The following is a 23603-nucleotide window of genomic DNA, read 5'->3' as shown; positions in this document are numbered from 1 at the left end:
AACTGACTTATGCAGAAAACTTAACATTGAAAATTGATAATTAATTTCAATGTCACTGGACCATGATCTAGGGGCCAGGGCCTCGAAATAGCTGTCAAACTGTTATATACTGATAGTAATGCATCTTTATAGAAAATATCATTGATCTATCACAAGTAGTTCCTATCAAACTATATTAAGCAGAAAACTTGACATTGAAAATTGCTAATTTATTCAAAGTCACTGGACCATGACTTAGGGAGTAGGGCCTCAAAATAGTCATCAAACTAATATGTACTGATAATAATGCAACTTTATACAAAATATTATTGATCTATCACAAGTAGTTCCTATCAAACTCACTTAAGCAGAAAACTTAACAATTGTTGACGCCACCCTACATCACAGCCGGAAAAGCAACATCTATGTTGCACTTTTGTCGCATGCGAGACAAAAATGAAAACATAATTCTCAGATAGGATTTTGACATGTTTTTACAATTATATTTTTTCATCATGGTGAAAGATTTTGCAAATTACATTTTGGCAATTAGCTTAAAATTCAATAATACACAAACTAACACAAATGAGATACCCTAAATGCTGAACACGGATAAAATACACTAAATGCTGAACACAGATAAAGTACAATTTATATACTAGACTAAATGTCTGTTTAGGTAAACACAAAAGCTACCAAAGGTCACTCAAGTTTCAAATGTAGACTGCTATGACTCAAATGTTGAAATGTCTTGTACTTAACAATTAAATTCTAATAAATGTCAATGATATACCCCACTCACTGATGTTAAAACTGCACAAACTCTAACCAATAAATATTCGAGTGAAACTTGAGTTAAATGATTGTACAAAAGAAAAGTGTAAGAGCTATACCAGTATTTTATTGTTGTTCTGTGTTTCTTTTTCTCATGAAAAAGGACACTTAAAAATATAAAACATAAACACATAGAATGTCCACAAGTAAAAGGAATATCAACAAAAATCTTCATTATTTATTCTTGGGACAGCAAATCTGTATTTTCATGCTGTTTGTTCCATACAATGAGGGCTGAAAACTTACTATATAACTATATCACATATCACATCACAAATCATCATCAGTATTCCATTACTAGGTAATAAATCTAATCAGAAAACACCTCTTCATAACTTACAGTACCAGAAATGAAAACCTTAAACAGAAAGATTCAATTGCTTATATGTCAGTTAAGTTGACCTCTGGTCATTTGTAGTGTTTGACTCTTTTCTTTCATCTGAAGTTTGTACACTTTGATCAGCTGTATCTTCGGATTCTAACATCTCTAGCCATGGCTGGTTAGCTGCGACAGGTTCTGACATCTCTAGCCATGGCTGGTTAGCTGCAACAGGTTCTGACACATTGTTAGATGCCTGGTTTGGTTGACTGGTATTGCTAGCACCAGATTCTACATTTGGGTTACTGGTTTTGGGTCCTGCTGTTCTACATGTGTTGTACGAGCCACACCCAGTACATTTTGATCCCAACACATGGAAAACTACATTACTTTCCTGTAAATAGAAAATATTTTCATCACATAAGGAGTAAATTTACTCAATCAAAAAGTTTTCCGACTATCCTGATATTTTAATCCAGATTTTGTTAACTTAGGACAATGGATAAAATCTGAGGGTTTACATATTTCTTTACCTTATGTGCCACAAATTGTAGTTGGATAAGACTTCTAGTAATATTTCAACCTGCAAGATGTTTGTGTTATTATAGACAGTATGCTTCAATCCTTCAATGCTATGGGGATATCAATAAATGTCTTACTTTTTCCCCATATTCTATGTAGATTTTGACTTGGAAAAAAAAGAACACACCAAAAAAACCCATCCTACTTGATAAGATGGATAATACTTCTTATCTGAAAATGTTTAATTATTTCTATAATGTCTACATTATCCTCAAATATGTATGTACTGAATTTGAAAACTAAAAAGTATTTTATTAAATAACACCTCTCACATATTTATAATACATTAACCTGTCAGATATCAGTATTCATTTGAATTTTGTCTTACTTATTTACTTTAGGGCTTAAGACTTCTTGAATTTCACAAGAACCACAAATTCAACATGGTTATGAAATCATAGTGACATCACAACTGACCTTACTGAACTGTGCCCTGATTATATCACCCTATTCATATATCATATAAACTCATATAATTTTGAAAGGATTGAGGATAACTGCTCTGATCATATATATAGATCTTTGTACATAATTTTCTTAATCATTATATACTTCTCCTTGTTTTAAGTACTACTGTAAATTCAGAAATTATTATGTTTTTATTAATGCAAAAATGCAACAGTATCAGGTTTCCAATAATAAAAACTCACATTCAAATTTCAGTTGTGAATTTCCTTTATATTGCATCACATTAATTAGATTTCATTTTTGTTAGTGGTCAAGGATTCTTGATAATAATAAATGCACATATTAATTTCTGAATTTACAGCAAGTCATAGGTAATTTTATGGTATGGGATTGCTCATTGTTAAAGGCTATCCAGTGACCTATAGTTGCTTACATCACCGTCATTCCATCTCTGGTTGATAGTTGTCTCATTGGCAATCATTTCAATCTCATTTTTATAATGATGCATATCTATTTTGGACAAACCTTATGACAATCTCTACATAAAATCTGTATATGATAATCTTTATACTCTTCTGGCATCTGACAGTTAGCAACTTCTTCATCTAAATTCTCCCATACTTCTTTCATGTTCAACATTGATTCACCACATATTGGACAAGCGTAATTACTAAAATTAACATAAAATTTAAACAATGAATATTTAGTCTACTGATATACTGAACATGTTTATTAATAAAGTCTTTTTATTAAAACAAATAACATTCAATCAAATTGAGCTCAATCACCTTTAGAAATCAAAGTGTTTGCAAGCAACGAAGGGGTGAAGACTGGTTTATATATGTATAGTGAAATTGAAGGTAAACATTACTTTATTCACAAAGAAAATTATTTAGGCAATTTTTTTTAATTCAGTATTTCACTTTGTCCATAAAATGACAGGAACAAAGGACATTATCATATATGTAATCAGAATATAATATATCATAGAACATTACAAGTTGCAACTGCAGATGAGTATAGACCAAGCCTTATGTTAATGTACTACAAAGCTCACAGTATGTGAAGCTATCATTTTAAGTCTGTTTCAGATAATAAATAACACTGGTGTTTACTTTGAATACAGGACAACAGAAATTGTCTAATACTTGTGTGTATTTTTAATGTTTGATTAATAGTAGTAGATATATTCACTAATAGTACAATTAACACATTAAAGCCAAAGCATGGGAGCGTCTTAAAGTCAATTGTCGTCTACTCAAAGTTTTTTTTTTAGCTTGAAGTTTTCCATCCTTATTTATTTCATTTAAACTCTTCAGATAATGCTACCAACAATTTAGATTTAAAAACTACACTTTTAATTCAATGACACAGACAAAAGAAATTATTAACAAGTCAAATGTTTGTTAAAAATTGTTAAAGTCAAAGTTTCAGATAAACTGTTTATCATAAGGCATTCAATATTATCTTTTATAGTACAGGCATTTAAGACGAAAACATTCTTAGTTTCATGATGTATTTATATACAGGAGACAACATATTACACTTACCCTGTTTTTATCATCTCTCTGAAGCAGGTTCTACAAAATAAAAATGTTTAGATATATATAAGGTGATATTTTGTACATGTATTTATAAATCATCAAACATTCCCAATAGTTATGCTCATATCAAGACTGTTATTATTATAAATGATATATTGCTACTTCATTCATTTATTCCTTAGAATTAAAGCAGAATTCTAGACATATGTTATATAAATGATACAGTTTGTCGTTAAAATTAGGATACTTTTATCTCTGAATTCAAATATTTAAATCAAAACATGAATTCATAATACATGTATCTAGGAAATTCAAAATATTAACTGGAAATTTCTTGACTCATATACATTTGTGATATATAAATCATTTTCTCAATAATTATACACCTATCTGATTTTTATTTAGATTGAGATTTCTGTTCTTAAAATAACCTCATGATTTTTGTTTTGATTACATGATCAGAGTGTTTAAATTAACCCTTGAATAACCATTTGAAAAAGCAGAACTAGTTAAAATATGAATGAATGAATTTGTTACCTGTGAATTAGATGTCAACATTGAAGTTAGTTATATATCATGTTAATAAGATGTCCACATTAAGGTAAGCTATATTACCTGTGAATAAGATGTCCACATTGAGGTTAGTTATATTACCTGTGTATAAGATGTCCACATTAAGGTAAGTTATATTACCTGTGAATAAGATGTCCACATTAAGGTTAGTTATATTACCTGTGAATAAGATGTCCACATTAAGGTTATTTATATTCCATGTGAATAAGATGTCCACATTGAAGTTAGTTATATTACCTGTGAATAAGATGTCAACATTAAGGTTAGTTATATTACCTGTGTATAAGATGTCCACATTGAGGTTAGTTATATTACCTGTGAATAAGATGTCCACATTGAGGTTAGTTATATTACCTGTGAATAAGATGTCCACATTAAAGTTAGTTATATTACCTGTGAATAAGATGTCCACATTGAGGTTAGTTATATTACCTGTGAATAAGATGTCCACATTGAGGTTAGTTATATTACCTGTGAATAAGATGTCCACATTGAGGTTAGTTATATTACCTGTGAATAAGATGTCCACATTGAGGTTAGTTATATTACCTGTGAATAAAATATCCACATTGAGGTTAGTTATATTACCTGTGAATAAGATGTCAACATTAAGGTTAGTTATATTACCTGTGAATAAGATGTCCACATTGAGGTTAGTTATATTACCTGTGTATAAGATGTCCACGTTAAAGGTTAGTTATATTACCTGTGTATAAGATGTCCAAATTGAGGTAAGTTATATTACCTGTGAATAAGATGTCCACGTTAAAGTTAGTTATATTACCTGTGAATAAGATGTCCACATTGAGGTTAGTTATATTACCTGTGAATAAAATGTCCACCTTGAGGTTAGTTATATTACCCGTGTATAAGATGTCCACATTAAGGTAAGTTATATTACCCGTGAACAAGATGTCCACATTGAGGTTAGTTATATTACCCGTGAATAAAATGTCCACCTTGAGGTTAGTTATATTACCCGTGTATAAGATGTCCACATTATGTTAAGTTATATTACCCGTGAATAAGATGTCCACATTGAGGTTAGTTATATTACCCGTGAATAAGATGTCCACATTAAGGTTAGTTATATTACCCGTGAATAAGATGTCCACATTAAGGTAATTTATATTACCTGTGAATAAGATGTCCACATTGAGGTTAGTTATATTACCTGTGAATAAGATGTCCATATTAAAGTTAGTTATATTACCCGTGTATAAGATGTCCACATTGAGGTAAGTTATATAACCTGTGAATAAGATGTCCACATTAAGGTTAGTTATATTACCTGTGTATAAGATGTTCACATTAAGGTAAGTTATATTACCTGTGAATAAGATGTCCACATTAAGGTAAGTTATATTACATGTGAATAAGATGTCCACATTGAGGTTAGTTATATTACCTGTGAATAAGATGTCCACATTGAGGTTAGTTATATTACCTGTGAATAAGATGTCCACATTGAGGTTAGTTATATTACCTGTGTATAAGATGTCCACATTGAGGTTAGTTATATTACCTGTCTATAAGATGTCCACATTGAGGTTAGTTATATTACCTGTGAATAAGATGTCCACATTGAGGTAAGCTATATTACCAATGAATAAGATGTCCACATGAAGGTAAGCTATATTACCTGTGTATAAGATGTCCACACTGAGGTATATGAGCCTCTATTCTAGATGTGTGAAGATCTTCTAAACATACTGCACAATTAGAACGTGAAGACTTTTCTATACACTACAAATAAAAATCTATACTTATTATAGTGTTGAAACATTCAGATATATTCAAATTATAGTCTTTTTTTCTTCAATTCAATACGTTCAGTTGGCTTTTGTGCACTAATTTATTATGGGCATTGCAGTAGATCATGAGAGCATGTTTATCTTACACTTTTCTTGACATTTATTTACAAATTAAAGCTACAAAATCATTACAGATGCCTACATTAGATTGTAAGAAGTCATGACAACATAATTATCAAATAAAGTACTTTGGCCTGTTTGCAGCAATCATTGATACAGTATTATATTGATGGTATAGTAGCTGTGATTCTATTGACAGTAATATAAATATCATAAAATAAAGTGGTTTTGTTCAGGATTGATTTTCATTTTTCATTTTAGTTGTATAATTTTGTTATCCACTTCTATGAATAATAGGTGGAACTTTGACTACCCCATTTATAAATAAGTTCAATTACATCATAGATCTGTGTGATCTTGATAAAAATATTGAATTTTGTGAGTGGTTGTTTGCGTCAAAATAATTTTTTTTTTTCTCTTTAGGAATTTGGTAAGATCTTTGGTTGTCTGTTGAACTCATTCACAACTTATCTGGACTCTAGGAGACTTGCCATATGTTTAGGTGATTTTTCTTGACTGAAGGTGGGACCTTTTTTGGTAAAGCTAACGTTTTTGAGTTGCTAATCATTGACACTTATCCAACATCTCCTATAATTCATATGTTTTGTACATCTCCTCCATTTTTCAGAAATTCACAAGAGTCCAGGACTTAAACTTATCTTTTTTAAGACCATATTACCATGAGTATGTACAAAAAATATAATTAGTGTACAGCTCATACCAATTTCTCTGCAGAGCATGATCAACAGTAACTTTAAGTATCTAAAATTCCTCTGAAACTACAATAAACTGTTATCACAGAGATATGTCTCGCCTTTTTGTAATTTTGATAATGCAAATGTTGAAATTAAAATAGCAATACTTTAACATGTAAGTTATGCAAATATTCAAAGTCGATGAACCATGACTGAAGGTACATGGCTAAACAATCTCCATGAAATGAGATGTGCCAATGCTAATACAACTGCATACCAAATACCATTGACTTATTATAAGTCGTTCCCTTTAAACAAACCTAAACACAAACATTAACTTGTAAACTATGTAAAAGTTTCAAAGTCAATGAACCATGATCAGGGGTGGGGCTATATAATCTCCGTGGAAACGATACTTGCAAATGCCAATACATTTGCATACCAAATATCATTGACTTAACATTAGCAGTTCATCTTAAACTGATCTAATCACAAACTAATACATGTAAACTAAGCAAAAGTTTCAAAGTCAATAGACCATGGCTGAGGGGGCGGGGCCAAATATTCTCCATGGAAATGAGATGTGCTAATGCTTATACAACTGAACACCAATTAACATTGGCCTACCACTAATGGTTCCCCTTGAACTGACCTAATCACAAACTAATACATGTTAACTTAGCAAAATTTTCAAAGTCTATAGACCATGACTAAGGGGGCGGGGCCAAATAATCTCCATGGAAATGAGATATGCCAATGCTTATACAACTGCATACCAAATATCATTGACCTACCACTAGTGGTTCCCCATAAATTGACCTAATCACAAACTAATACATGTAAACTATGAAAAGTTTCAAAGTCGATAGACCTTGACTGAGGGGGCGGGGCCAAATAATCTCCATGGTAATGAGATGTGCCAATGCTAATACAACTGCATACCAAATATCATTGACCTACCACTAGTGGTTCACCATGAACTAGACCTAATCACAAACTAATACATTGTTGACGCTGCCGCCGCCATCGCCGCCGACACCGGAAACAGCATACCTATGTATCGCTTTTTGACCCCGTCAAGGCGAGACAAAAAATTGAAGTATTCCTTCGAAATGATTTTTCTATTCAGTGAAAATTATATTCTTCCTGTTGATTTTAAAAAAAAATTCTGCCAAACAATAAAAGGGTTACAGTACACATACTGTTGAATATTACTAATCAGAAAACATGTATTCACGACCATATGTGTGATAATCCTATCCATTAGTGATAAAAATTGCAATGAAAACTTTTATTATACTACAACAGCTTGAAATAAATGCTACCAAGCAGGAAAATTGCTAACTGAAATTTGTTTATACTCCTTTGAATAAGGTAGTCTTAATTAGTATAACAAACAAACATTTGCTAGCTCTTAAAAGCATGTTTGTTATTAATTTATAAAAAAAGCCACTAGTAAAATCCAAAGAATGAAAATAGTGAGAGAAAAATAGATGTTTAATAAAGTAACCAACAGTAAACCAATCAATATTCAAGATGCAATTCAAGTTCCTTCTGCAAAGATCACAAATCTTTTATTACACCCTAGATAACACATGTTAGTGATCTTCTAAAAAAATTCTTTTATTGAAATGTATCTTGAATATTTCAGTGAATAATATCTGATTAAAACAAGTATTCTGTGAGTATTGCATGGCAATACATAGTCCCCTACCTGTTACAAATTCATTGTAATGGAACGAAATTCTAACTTGATCTATAACTTGTCATGGTGTAAACTACATAAAAATATCAAGTCAAAATCTTCAAGCATGACGGAAAAAACTGTTGAAAACGTGATTATTTAAGTGAATTTTCTATGTCCAAAGACCATAACTCTGCACAAAATTATCAGACTGGAACAAAATTCCAACTTGATCTGTAACTTGTCATGATAAAACTATATACTAATTATCAAATCAATATCTTCAAGAATGACAAACAAACCTACCACTAAATTCTTCAAACAATTTACCAAAGAAAAGGAAAAAAATCCCAAATGTCATTTTGTCTTTTAAAAATCTTTTAAAAAATGAGTTATTTCCCTTTGAACAGAAATCTACTAATTAATAAGTATTTCATCAAAATTTAATTCTAGGGAAAGGGCTTTAACTGAACAAAGAGAAAAGCTAAAATCGTGAAAATTGAACTTGACCTGTAACTTGTCATGATAAATCAATAAACCAAATATCAAATCAATATCTTCAAGCACGAAGAAAAAAAGTCTGGAAAACTGATTTGCCGGACTGACAGATAGACAGACAGACGGATGGAGTGCAAACCTAAAGTCCCCTTCGACTTCGTCGGTAGGGGACTAATAACCTTTTTTAAGATGGAAACCCCGATTCTGAAATTTGTAATCAAGATTTCAATTTTGTATATGGTCCATTATTTGAAGCCATTTTCAGTGAAGTCTTACTTGCAATGAAAAACATATAGATGTCATTTAGGCAGGGACAATATTTTTAAAATAATCTATTCAGCTAGGTTGACTAACATTTGCCTAGGTGAATTATCATTAACTGAATAAAGCTTTGATTGTGATATAAAATCTTAATTTTTAGCAAGTCTTATGGTTAAGAAAGCTGTGTGTAACACAAGTTTATATCATAAAACACTGTAATAAAATGATCAAATCATAATACCTATTTGAGAAACACACACATTTGGCATTCACACATGGAAAGCACCTTACCATTGCTTTCTGATTATGGCATCATGTATAATATTAACTTACCTCTAATGAGATAATCCTGAGGTTAAATTGTATGTAATAATTACTATACAATGTGTGTAATAATAAGTATAGAATACCCAATACCCAATATTTCTATGTCTCCCCAAATGTGTCACATGTGAAATATGCATTTTCATTTCTGTTGTTTACAGTTTAGAAAGTGCTCTAAATTAGAAAATAAGGGGAGGTAACTCCATAAGAGTCAATATCCATTCTACTGTTATTTTGCATAAAGATAAAAGACCTATAATATCTGACTTAAGAAGCACATAATAACAGTAAGATGCCTACTCCAGTTTCTTTTAGTATATTTTAAAACTACGAAATTTTAACAAATCACTTAATTATAATTTAAGTTTCATATTGCTAGGCAGCCAACCATATCTATTACCTTGTGCTGATCTTTCAAGTCTAATGCCAGGCACATGTCACATGTCTCACAGTGAAAAAAATTCTCCCTGCCACCAACTCTATATAATAAAACAAATACTCATTAATTATGTACAATAATTCTCCCTGCCACCAACTCTATATAATAACAAATACTCATTAATTATGTACAATAATTCTCCCTGCCACCAACTCTATATAATAAAACAAATACTCATTATGTACAATAATTCTCCCTGCCACCAACTCTATATAATAAAACAAATACTCAGTAATTATGTATAAAAAATTAGAACTTCGGTTTTAATGCATATGTATGAAATTCTAACAGACCTATTTATTATCAAATTTGGCTTTGACACATGATAGGCTTAATGTTTATTAGCTATTTCTATCCATTGAGATTAAAACAATACAGTAACATGGTCTATCATTCATACTTGTATCTAAGAACATTAAAAATATATTTCAATGAGACAGGAACTAAATAAACACATTAAAAAAGGAAAAAAACACTTTTGTTCTATTAATTTCATTTTATTCTAATTCACTATTGATTTAGCAAACAAGAGTGCATACGATGATGTCTCGCCTGCTTTACTGACCATTGATTTTATGCTGAAAGTCTTAAAGATAAAGGTTTTACTAAAAGCATCACATAAACTTAAACATTTTTAAAGATGTATGACAATGAGGTCAAGGTCAGATAAAACCTGTCAGGTAGACATATGCACCTTACAATTTTTTTATACACCAAATATAGATGACCTATTGCTTAAGGTAATTGAAAAACAGACCTATACACAAAAACTTAACATTGACCAATGAACCATGAAAATGAGGTCAAAGGTCACATGCTGCCTGCCAGACAGACATGTACACCTTACAATCATTCCATACACCACATATAGTTGACCTCAGGGCTCACGCTACCATGCGACTGGGGCGACCAAGTCGCTTTCCTGGCCGCTACTTCGCTTTGCCCGACCTTCAAAATCGAAATCTAGTCACCCTGTTGTTTACGATACTCGCTTTCAGTCGCTTTCATCATCAGCAAGATTCAATTTTTACCAAGTCCATGAAACAGCAATTTTTCAGTAAAAAGTAAAGAAATTCAAAGACATAAACGATTTATTTTCTTCAGAAAAGAGGTTAAAGCATTGAGTTTAAAGTTGGTTGCATGTTATTTCATAAAAACAATTTTTTATCACTTCCAGTACTTGTTAGAGAGCGTACATCAAATCATTCTAATTTTCGGCAAAATAAGTTTGTTACTTCATAAGAACGTGATGAAATTTGCCTGAAGTAAATTTGTTATCCATGTATTGCATGTAAAAACGTCATATTCCTTTCCAAATAGCGTGTCAAACATCGTTTATTTTTGTAAATTTTTCTTCGTCCGCCATTGAAATATTTGTACTAAAATACTGATCGGAACCAGACCTGCTATGACCGAAATCCATATATTACGATAATGACTACTGAAGAATGAATTGCACAACTGACAGAGGAATATTGATCCCAAAAGGAAAAATTACGCATTCCATGCGCATTAACATACTTTTGGTTAGATCTACTTGATTAATGTATATATTTCCATGTATATGAATTGTTTCAATTTATTAATTAAAATTGCTCAACTCTGGGACTACTATACTATGTCCAAGCTTAACTGTGTTAAATTTATATATTTTTTAAATGAGAATTTTAACCACTGAATTTCACAAACATAACAGAGTACATTTTAAATTGAAATAACAACTTTCTTTTCCTTTTTGATATAAAAAAAATCTTTTTTATTATTGCTAGATATTAAACTGGTTTTTTTTCTGACAAGAGGACTAATATGATTGTGCAACTAGATATGATAAAATTAAACAACTTTGAATTTGAACTGTTACTTTTATTGTACTCCCAGGTACAAATTGAACAATACAAAAAAACAGATAAATATGGCCCTTTGTATTATAGTAAAACCAAACATTGTAGCACTGCGAGCGAACGAGCACTTCTCTTTCAAATCTCACCACTTCTCCCTCTCAGTTTCAAAAAAGAGAAGTCCCTTCTCCCTATGATTCTGAAGTAGTGTGAGCCCTGGTTGACCTATTGCTTCTAGTTCTTGAAAAACAGATCAAAACAAACATTTAACATTGACCAATGAACCATGAAAACGAGGTCAAGGTCAGATGAAACCTGCCAGACTGACATGTACCCATAACAATCATTCCATACACCACATATAGTTGACCTACTGCATATATTATTTGAGAAACGTACCTAAACTCAAACATTTAACCTTGATCACTTTTCCATGAAATGAGGTCGAGGTCAAGTGAACCCTGTCTGATAGACATGTAGACATTGCAAGGAACCTATATACCAAATATAGTTATCCTATTGCTCGTAATAAGTGAGAAATTCACATGACAAAAAGTCGCTGAACCATGAAAATGAGGTCAAGGACAATGGACATATGACAGACAGAGGATAGTAATGCATATGTCTTGCATACTGCCACTTTCTTCGCAGGTGAGTCAACAACGTTTTGAAAAACAAATCATATTGCTTGTAATTTTTTTTAAGAAAAGCCAGAGTTTGTCATTCTCTGGTAAGTAAAAGCTGCAGTGTTCTAGTCCCATGGGCAAGTAAAAAATAATAGTTGAAGACATTGAAAATACCTAATCTAGCCTCACATATTTCTCTTTTTATCAATAAATCATCCTTTTAATCAGGCAAGTGGTAAGTTGTCAAATATGTTTATGTCTAATCCTGAAAGGGCTCTTCCTAGAAAATGAAGTAGCCTTTCAATAAAAATATTGAACATGACAAAAGCAGGGAAAATAAAATAAATCAAAAGTAAATCTTACCTACAAAGGCCACAACCTTTACAGTGAAACTGTTTCTTATCTTCATCATCATAAAGGGAGCAAAATGAACAGAAATATTTACCAAACACTATATCACATTTAGTACACTTCTCAAGTTTCTACAAAATAAATGTATACAAATTATACATATGAGAGTGCTTTACCTAGAGCTTTCTTAAATCAACCTATACAAAAGGTAATTTACCACTGCAAAAGGAGTAGGTTCAAAATTGTTCAATATTGGCCCTAAAAGTTCAGTAACTGTTTGGTAAAATGTGTATTGAACCCATATTCATCATTCTAAATCAAACTTATTTTGGTCAAAGGTTGTGGCACATATTTAAACAGGAAATGACATGGGGGAACGTGTGAAATACAATACCTTTTAAGCTTTCAACATTATCAAACATGATTACCATGATTATTCAAAATAAACTGTAAAAAGTAAAAAAAGTCTTAACTACATGTACTTGATATGCATTTAATATAAAGGCAGTAGCTATTTGTCCAGCTAACCAGACAAATAGCATTTTTAGCTATTTGTCAGACTAACCGGACAAATAGCATTTTTAGCTATTAGTCCGGCTAACTAGACGAATAGCATTTTTAGATAGCTGTCCGGCTAACCGGACAAAAAGTCAGTCCGATTGTCTCACCATCGTTGGAAACCATAAGACACACATAGATGTGTCATCACTGCAATTTACATTGAGTGTTTGCCACTTAAACTCTGACATGAAATCTCATCTAATTCAATGAAGTATGACAGGTTAGTCTTCTTTTGGTGTTGCTTAATATAAAATGTATTTTTTACATAAAGTTATAATATGGTAGGTCACTTGGTATGAACTATAGTTATATATCACATCTATATTTAGTTACTATGACTTTTTTCTTTTAAATTACCTTAAATGGAATGCTGTATTGCTCAAACTGATACATTTTTTATGTAATTGAAGTTCACAACTCAGTTAAAATGTAATTTAAGTCAGTGAGGCATGAAATTTATTGAGGAGCGGATGTTGTATGCCTGTAAATGCATCAAATTGTATGTGAATCATTTAGTATCGTTAATGGAATATAGCTATTTGGACTATGTGCTGCTCATTGTTGTTTATTTTTGTTTGTACATCTGTAGTCTGAGGTTGGTGTGGTCTGTTGTGCAGTCCAATCATTTTATTTTGGTAGTTTATGTCATCCTGTTTATATATTATTTGATTGTGATTTCCAACTTGAAAAAAAAACTTTTTCCCCCCTAACCTTACCTACCCTTATTTCAAGTGTCTACCATAAGTTGTTTTGGTCATTTTTTAACAAGCACTATTAAAGTTATACCGTTTCTCCTGATCAAACCAAAATAAGATTTTGCCATATTGGCGAAATCCAGCTCGATCCCTGATTCAAATTTCAAATGACTTCAAATTCATGAAACTGCATGTGTATAATGTTAACTTGAAATATAGACAATACCTCTTGTACTTCTTCACATTTTGCACAAACCACTTTCTTTACTGAATGTCTGTCTAACACATGGTTCTCGTTCTCATCATGACAAATACGACAGAAATAATCTCGGTTACAGCAAGGTGCCTATAAAATATATATCAACATTTTCAATCAAGAAATTTTCAACTTATATACATGTCCACCATAGAATACAAAATGGTGACTTTAGATGTCGATTTTGGTATTTTGACCAGTTGGGTTGCTGTCTCATCAGTGATGCTTACATGTACCTCAAAACTAAAGCTAAACTGAAGAATTCCAGGTTTATTGGTAGAATTATTATTCCAAATAAAAAATTCTTGTTAAACCAAATGTTTGCATAAAACATATGATTAAAACTCTAGAACTTAGTGTAAAAACTGTTTATAATTGAAATAGCTTTTTTTATGGAAAAAATATTAATTATTTTCAAACAAGGTAAAATTAGCAGCATGTCTAATTGAATGAACCATGATTTATTTCAAGATCTTCAGATAACTGTTTGTTCTGGGCAATGATAATTTTTTTCTGTGAAGGCCATAAGCATGATAAGGTGATCTATAGTTGTTAAACTTCTACATTATTTGGTTGGTGGAGAGTTGTCTCATTGGCAATCATAGCTTACTATGTGGTACTATGGGTTTTGTTTATTGTTGATGGCCGTACTGTGACCTATAGTTGTTAATTTCTATGTCATTAAGTCCCTGTTGGAGAGTTGTTTCATTAGCAATCATACCACATCTTATTTTTATACATGTTATATGGTTGCAATGTAAACATCTTTTTAATGGAATTGCTCCAATAACAGCAAAGTCAGTTAATATTGTTGTTAGGTTGCTGTCTTATACCCACATCTCCTTATATTCATACCAATTAAAAACAGACATCCAAAAATGAGAATAGTCATTACTTGAACAAAGACTAATGAAACAATAAACTAGATGTGTCAGCATGACTTGAATGTATCACAAATTGCAGTAAGTTGGTCAATCAGAACAAAATGCAAACTTGGGATGTATGTATTGTAACCAGTGCTCTGGGTAGCCTTAAATAAAAGGGTGTCACGCCCTTGGTGTCTTTAGCCGCGTTCTTCCACCCTGACACCCCGTCCCAAAATTCCCTTGTGCTGTTTACTATGACAACATTAATATATTGCCAGTCCAGGGGGTCTGCATTAGAGAGGCTAAATATTTACAAAAGCGATTGAAGATTGCTTTACTATCTGACTATGCATAATGTTTATAAAATTCTTTCTAATTTAAAACAACGTATACAATGATATACATGTGTGGAAGTGTGCCAAGCTTGCTGCATTCAGAAAGGCTTGGCAAAAGACATAAAGCTTTTTTCAAAGTCAGTATAACCAAGACAATTACACACATAAGCTCTGGAGAGCTTTTAAAACCGACAAAACAAAGCACATCCAACATTACATAGTATTAGTGATACAAATACATATCAAGCAGGCACAGTGACACATACAATCAACCATAGAAAGCAAGAGTTCATATCATGCATACTTAAACAAAACATAAGTTCAATCAAGTAGCTAAAACACACACGTTTCGGCTATATCCTGATTTTTTCCCCAACGGGGTAGAATGTCGTATCAGCATTTCAAGCAATGAATAATCATGATGGAGTAATATTTTGAATAAAGGAAAGATTTCAGTGGTCCGGTTTTATATTAAACAAGTATATGAATCACTGTTCTGAGAAAATATACCATTCTGTAATTTACTTTGAAACATGTCATTTACTATTTTTATGAATTCATAAAGAGTGCATGTCTAATATAAAGCTGTTCCTGAAATTTATGGGGTAGACTCAGGAACAGTTAAATAAGACAGTGTTTTAAGAAATTTACGGGGTAGAATCAGGAACAGTTATATAAGACAGTGTTTTAAGAAATTTATGGGGTAGATTCAGGAACAGTTATATAAGACAGTGTTTTAAGAAATTTACAGGGTAGATTCAGGAACAGTTATATAAGACAGTGTTTTAAGTAATTTACAGGGTAGAATCAGGAACAACTATATAAGACAGTGTTTTAAAAAAGAACGAGGATATTTCGTTGTAAAATAAATATTTAATTTATTTTCTTTCACACATATATATCCAAGCGTCTGAAAGGGTTTTCTTTGGGTAATATTCAGGAAAAAAAGGGGCTAGGATTTTTTTGGAGAAAATGAAAAAATAATGTCAATTAGAATATAGTAGGGGGAATAATCAGGACCAGTAAAAGAGAAATTGAAAATGGATCAAATTGCAGAATGTATGGGGAAGAAGCACGACCAGTATAAATATACTAAAAATAGATAATAAAAGGGTTGTTTGTGGAAAATTGCTGTTAAAACAAAGAAAGTAGATAAAATATAAGGGGAAAGAATCAGGACCAGTAAAAGAGATAATGCAAAAGGATCAAATCTAATGTCTTGCTGAAGAATCACGACCAATTAAAAAGCACAAATACATAATGAAAAACGTATTTTGGAAAGATTCCAGAGCAGCAAAATCGATACAGAAAATAGCCGAATAAAATTAGATATAATGAGGGGGAGGATGGGGTGGCAATTGGGACCAGTGAATAAATTAATAAAATGGTTTAATTTGGAAATGGTTTTACTCATATTTCCACTCTTTAAAATAAACTGTAAGAGGTAAAACGAGAACCCCAAAAAAGCTTGTGGAGACTAAAAAGGCCTACAGATTTAATTTGCATAGGACGGGAAAAGGAAATGCTATTTCACTTTTTTTTTAATTACCATGATTACATTTTGTTAAATAGATAAAAAATTCAGATTAAGCATACCCCTTTTTCTGTCATACGTACTGTTTAACTTATGTTTCAGTTCCAGTTTGTATAGATAATCACTAGTATATAAATATCATTAGCATTTTTGTTGTTGTTGTTTTGGGTGTTTTCAAATAGTTTGGATTAGAGTTTCACTGAAGTATTTATCAAGTTCATGAAGTTGTCAGAATGTACATTCTGTGCTGCAGTAAAATATATATTCTATCAATAATATTCCCACTCTTTACAAGGTAGTTACGGGTGAAATCAGCAAGATAAACTTTGAAAATAAATCCAGATATAGAGAACACAAAAAGATGTAATTTGTATATGACCGAAAAAAAAAATCTTTAGACTATTTCTCATGCTTCCACTCTGTAGAAGTTAATATGAACAAGGTCTTATTTTTTTAAAAATAAACCTTTTCTCAGTATACGTAATGATTTATACGTAGTTCATTCGTTACAAAATAAAATCACAGGCACAATGTTAAGATATATATCAGAAACAGCTATTCAGACTTTGTTTTAAACACGATCAGTAAAATAAAAACATAAAAAAATATTTGGAAAAGAATCTAGAGCAGTAGAATCGACGCCAGCGAAAAAACTATGAAAATTGTTGGAAAATGATCACTTTGTTGTTTCAACCTTGATTCTAAGAATATTCCTTTTTCCGTCATACGTATATTTATTTCACTCATATTTCAACTCTAAAAACAAACCGAGGTAAAATGAGGACCTGAAAACAGCTCATGGCGAGAAAGAAGGCCTACAGATTTATTTTGCATAAGACGAAAAAGGAAATACTATTTCATGAATAAAACTACACCATTTTCTCTTTGTTGTTTAAAATTTGAGACAAAGCATTCCATTTTTCAGTCTTAAGTATAAGGAATCAACTATATAAACAGGATTTTAGGTAATTTACAGGGTAGAATCAGGAACAACTATATAAGACAGTGTTCTTAGTAATTTACAGGTTGAATCAGGAACAACTATATAAGACAGTGTTTTAAGAAATTTATGGGGTAGAATCAGGAACAACTATACAAGACAGTTTTTTAAGAAATTTACGGGGTAGAATCAGGAACAGTTATATACATGTAAGACAGTGTTTTAAGAAATTCACGGGGTAGAAATAGGAACAACTACGGAAGTGTCACCTATATTCGTGGATATAAGACTATTCAAACGGAATGCGGTAAAACTAATAAACAGCCATTTGTTTTTTATGTCGATAATGTTATCTTAGAACTTCATTAAAATAATACAAGTTAGTTTGATTCTTTCCGTTTCATAGTTTCTTTGATATGACCTACATTTCTAGTGTAAACAAATCGGCATTGGATGCCAAGTATGTCACCTATTTTCTTGGGAAAAGTTCATTCTAAAAATAACACAAGAAGAACACAGAGTATGGAAGCCCAGTGGTGAGCATTAAATTGTAATTTTATACAAGCATATTTTTGTACATGTTCAGTTCAGTAAAAATAAAAACATTGTTTTTAAAGATCAAGTATTTAATTTTAATTTTTTGGAGACTGAAAACCTTACAAAAATAAAAAATGGAAACACCAAAAAAATTTAAAAAAATATTTTTAACTTTTAAAAAATTATTCAAATTATAAGTAACAAAATAAAATCAAAAGTTGCTAATAACAATTATTTTTACTTACCATTAATCAAAAAAAATGTGCTTAAAGATACAGTTCAGTCAATTTATTTCCTTTGGAATCATGATTAATTTCTTTCCACAGAAGATAAAGTTCATATTTATAAAATCAAGCAAATGTTCACAACTAAAAAGTGTTCCAACTGTTAATAAAGAACTGGCAACAGTAAATGTCTTTAAATATAAATAACTGGAAACAGTCAAACAATTAACAAATGTATATCATTATCATTATTCTTCAGTTTCTTTCTGTTTGCAGGGTAAGCCATGACATGGGCAGTAAAATTTATCTGACCTGCGTAGGATGGAGACATTACAGCAAAATTTAAGATGAGTCCAATGATCACATTGTAGAAATTCACATTTGGCCCATTGTGTCAATACAATTGGCTGCCACATGTTGCAAACACAACACAATGTGTTATCATCATCTTGATCGTCTTCATCTGTAATTGAACCGTCAGAAACAACTATGTTATGTAGTCCTGATGGACCTGGCTGTTGTGAATCTTGTTGGTTCTGCTTTAATTTCTTGTTTGTGGTTGTTGAACTGGAAGAAGATGATGAACCATTTTGTTTACGCTTAGTTGTTGTTTTTGTTTATTGTTTGTTTTAGACTTGGTCCTTGACTTTGACTGTACAATGTACTCCTTTATTTCTTGAAGTGTCTCTGGTTCTGTAATTGCCTTTCCTGCTACTATCTTGTAGATTGAACGTCTTTCCTGTTTTGGTGGATTTTTCTTGGACAAATTTGTTGATTTTGCAGTGAAGAGAGTTGTATTTTCATCTGGTTTTTCGTCAGTAATTTTTTCAGCTACATAAATCTGAATGTTTTCATTTTCCTGGTTTGATAATATAGGTTCTGTGTTGGCATTGATCTCTGAATAGGACATTAAATTAACTGGTTCAGTTGTTTCATTTTCAATGGCAGGGATATCATCAACTTTGGTATTTTCCTCTGATTGGCTCTGTTTATGAATAGCATCAGAAATAGAAAACAAGGACTGGTCTATAGCATCTCTATCTAACGGGTAAATACCAGATTTACGGAAAGCAGACTGCAAATTTGAAGGAGAAAGAGCAGAATTGTAGGATTTGCAGGCAAGCCACAATAGAGCATAAGTTGTATTTGTTAATTACTGCTGAATGGGTACGTTGGAATTTATGACATTCTGAACTGTAGATTCTTGTGAAAGGCCCAAAACAACCAACATCCATGGGCTGAAGAACATGGCTGGTGTGAGGAGGCAAAACATACAAGATAATTTTTTTCTCTACTATGTATATAAGACAGTGTTCTAACTACAAAGTAATTTACGGGGTAGAATCAGGAACAACTATATAAGACAGTGTTTATGTAATTTACAGGGTAGAATCAGGATCTACTTTATACCGTATAGCGGGTTATTTTCGCGGGTGTAAAATATCGCGATTTAGGGGCAACAAAGTATACGAAAAATATTGGCGGTTTTTATTTTGGTGGATTCTCAAATCCCAATTAAATATTTTGGCGGATACTGAAATTGTTGCAGTTAAAAAGTTGTAAAACTTGACAAGCAAGTGTCTATTGTTATGGTAAAATAATTAGAATACCGATGACTTAGATATTTGTTACAGGTATTGAACGTCTTGTAAATTTTCCAGTTTATTAGTTACGAAATTGACCGGACCTTTGATGTACTTACTAATTAGGTTACAAAATTATCATGAGTGTTTACAACTCTTGCAAAGTTTGACACTAATTAATAAGGGCAATTATCTGATCAGAGTACCTTACACTCTTTTTCTAATTGACATTTATTAATAAGGGTATACACACCTGACAGTCATTTTATAAAATACATGTATGTACAATGCCCTTTGGCATTTATGTTGTTAAAACTAACATATACCGCTATTAACTTGCCGACCGGGAAAAATAGATCATTCACAAAACACTTTAGCCATTAGAAAGTACCCAACGTATGCAAAATTTTTGCGGAATTTATTTTCGCGATTTTCGTTTATCCGCCAAAATAAGCGAAAATAAACACCCCGCGAAAACAACCGGCTATACGGTAAGACAGTGTTTTATGTAATTTAAGGTTCATCATAACAAATGGACAAAAATGGCTGTATTTACACCTCAAAAGCTAATCTGAGTAAAATACTAACCTGTGCAGTTTGAAAAGTTTTAAGGCCTGGCATCCACTAGATATATAAAAGTTAAATGCATTTTGTGTTTCAGAGACATACATGTGAACCTCCCGACGGTAGTACAATAATCCCGTTTTCAGGGGTCTCCTCCCGACCTCCCGTTGAAGAGAAAAAAATCCCGTGTATGAAATTTTTCATTAATGAAAAATTTCTGCCCAACATACAAAATGTATCATCTGGTGTAACTGACATTACCTGAAGTTATATTTTACCTGTAAATCAATTAACATGCATAATCATATGGCTTCACTTGTCAGCTTGGGTGTCAAACATACTGGTAATCAACGATTTTTACCTCAGGCTAACTGACGTTGTGTAATAAAAACTTTGTGTATTTATTGGGTTACTTCCCTTGATTTATCCTGTTTTAAGTTACTTTCCTTTAAATAATGAAAATTTTTAAAAGAATATAAATAAAATAAAAATTGAACAAATAATCATTAAAGGATGGTAATTAAATGATTTTAAATGTCTTAGGACAAATACTAGTTTGAATGATAGTTTTTATATAAATTTCAATTTAAGCCTTGAAAGGAAGTATAGAACCCTCAAATAATTTTCAAAATTATTATTTTTTTATTTGTCCTAAGACATTTAAAATCATTTTTAAAATTACCATCCTTTAATGATTATTTGTTCAATTTATATTTTTGAATAACCCTTGTTACTAGTTTGAAACCGACCGTGCAAGGGCTGTATAGCCAGTCAAGGTCGTTAAAAACTTCCATTTGTTGTAGTTTGAATGAGTTTTTGAATATGCAAATAAGCACTAATTGCCATTGCAGATAGCTAAACAAATGTTCTGATTGCAATGATTGTTCTATAGATTAATGATATAAAAGATATGAATTCAAAAATTTAAAGAACATACTAAAAAAAAAATAATATTAGATTGAACAAGTAGAATGTAAAGATAGAGACACTTGATAAGTACAAGGGTACTATAAACATAATACATTCGGATGGAAAGTTGACACACTTTAAAAGACAATTTTTACAGCACAGGGTTACATTTACGACAAAATTTATGTCGATTAAAAACCTCCTGATCTGAGTCCTAATCTCCTGACCAAAATTTCCCAATCTCCTGATCTGAGTTTCACAGTCCATCAGATGTATGCAGAGAGATAAAAAAAAAATTTGATTTTGATGGGCATTTTTTTCGTTCCTGCAGAAGGTGTAAAAATAAACTAAGTTGTGAAAAACTTTGAGATGCTCCTTCTCAGGTAACAACTGAATTTCATTGTATTGATTGCCCTTGATTGGCATAAACCTCCAATAGAAGGACAATAGATATTTACACAACAATAGGTGAGTTAAAGGGTGTAACTGAGTGGACAGTATCAAATGTAATTTAGGTGTTTGATTATTTTTACACCTTCTACAGGAACAAAAAAAATGCCCATCAAAATCCAAAAAAGATTTTATCTTTCTGAAACACAAAATGCATTAAACTTTTATATATCTAGTGGATGCCAGGCCTTAAAACTTTTTAAACTGCACAGATTAGTCTGTACTCAGGGTATTTTTGAGGTGTAAATACAGCCATATTTGTTCATTTGTTATGATGAACCTTAAGGGGTAGAAATTAGAATGAGGATCAACTATAAAAAGGTGTTTTAATAAATTTACGGGGTAGAATCAGGAACAACTATATAAGACACTGTTTTAGCATGCACTTATGGGGTAAAACATGGGGCCAACTTTTACTTGTGGAATTCTGTTTGACTTGCAGTCTCACTTACAAGAAGCTTGCACTTTCTCCTGTAGTGCTGACAACCAAGATCATCAATAGGCTTTGGGGGCTCGTCGGTGGCCATTGTCTTTTACAAATCAATAATTCCTAAATATGAGACGGACACATTTTGTTTTCTTCAAAAGCTAATACCGGAACCTTGAAATTGAAGTCCGATTTTAAGTTTAGACATTAATAGCGTCGACTGCAATCTTAATCTTTTAAGCGGTTTTTAAAATGATACAGTATTTCGACCCAAATCTTCGGCCCGACACCCAATCCATTCCATTTTTAATTACACCATATGACCCATTTCTTTGAAAAATTTACACCAAAGCGTTATTATAAATCAAAATCAAATCAAAATTTTATTATTTCAATCAGGGCCCCACAGGGGGCATTTACACTAACGGGTTCGTACTAACATGAGCAACACGACGGGTGCCACATGGAGCAGGATCTGCTTACCCTTCCGGTGGGGTTCGTGTTGCTCATTCTTTGGTTTTCTATGTTGTTTTTTTTTTGTACTGTTTCTTTTTTAGCCATGGCGTTGTCAGTTTATTTTCGACTTATGAGTTTGAATCATATCCAGAAATCAACCAGGGGCGGGTCCAGGTGAGGGCGTAATGGGCGTACGCCCCCCCCCCCTTTAAAAAAAAACAAAAAAACTATCGTAATCTGCTTATATTGTCATTGAAGGATCGTCTAAATGGTCTGCTTCTTCTTTATGTTCACAGAGACATTAAACTCGATTATGATAAAATAATTGACGATTACGCCATGAGAAATCCGCGTAAAATGGTTCTAATGAATCCACTCTAGTCTCACCATTCATTGAAAATGAGAGTCCGTCAGTATTTCTGTGTTCATTTTAGGTT

The 23603-nt window shown here is 31.8% G+C and overlaps 1 protein-coding gene across 2 annotated transcripts; it reads right to left on the bottom strand.

The window, feature by feature from the left end:
- Nucleotides 1-455: 455 nt before the first annotated feature.
- Nucleotides 456-22910, bottom strand: LOC127734010 (RING finger and CHY zinc finger domain-containing protein 1-like). Of its 2 annotated transcripts, none has more exons than XM_052243553.1 (8): nt 22736-22910; nt 14312-14431; nt 12842-12960; nt 9976-10054; nt 5882-5985; nt 3673-3702; nt 2648-2792; nt 456-1526 (listed from the first exon to the last, which is right to left on the bottom strand). In XM_052243553.1, exons 1-8 carry the CDS (start codon nt 22808-22810, stop codon nt 1206-1208), a joined length of 993 nt encoding a protein of 330 aa, XP_052099513.1. In that variant the 5' UTR covers nt 22811-22910; the 3' UTR covers nt 456-1205. The 2 variants fall into 2 exon arrangements, with proteins under 2 accessions (XP_052099513.1, XP_052099517.1); XM_052243557.1 differs by lacking the exon at nt 22736-22910 and adding an exon at nt 18799-20573.
- Nucleotides 22911-23603: the final 693 nt, after the last annotated feature.

This window comes from Mytilus californianus, unplaced genomic scaffold (assembly GCF_021869535.1).
Source record: "Mytilus californianus isolate M0D057914Y unplaced genomic scaffold, xbMytCali1.0.p SCAF_1, whole genome shotgun sequence".
NCBI lineage: Eukaryota > Metazoa > Mollusca > Bivalvia > Mytilida > Mytilidae > Mytilus > Mytilus californianus.
Note: the sequence above shows the minus strand (reverse complement) of the source record. Positions and strands in the feature narration are given on the sequence as shown.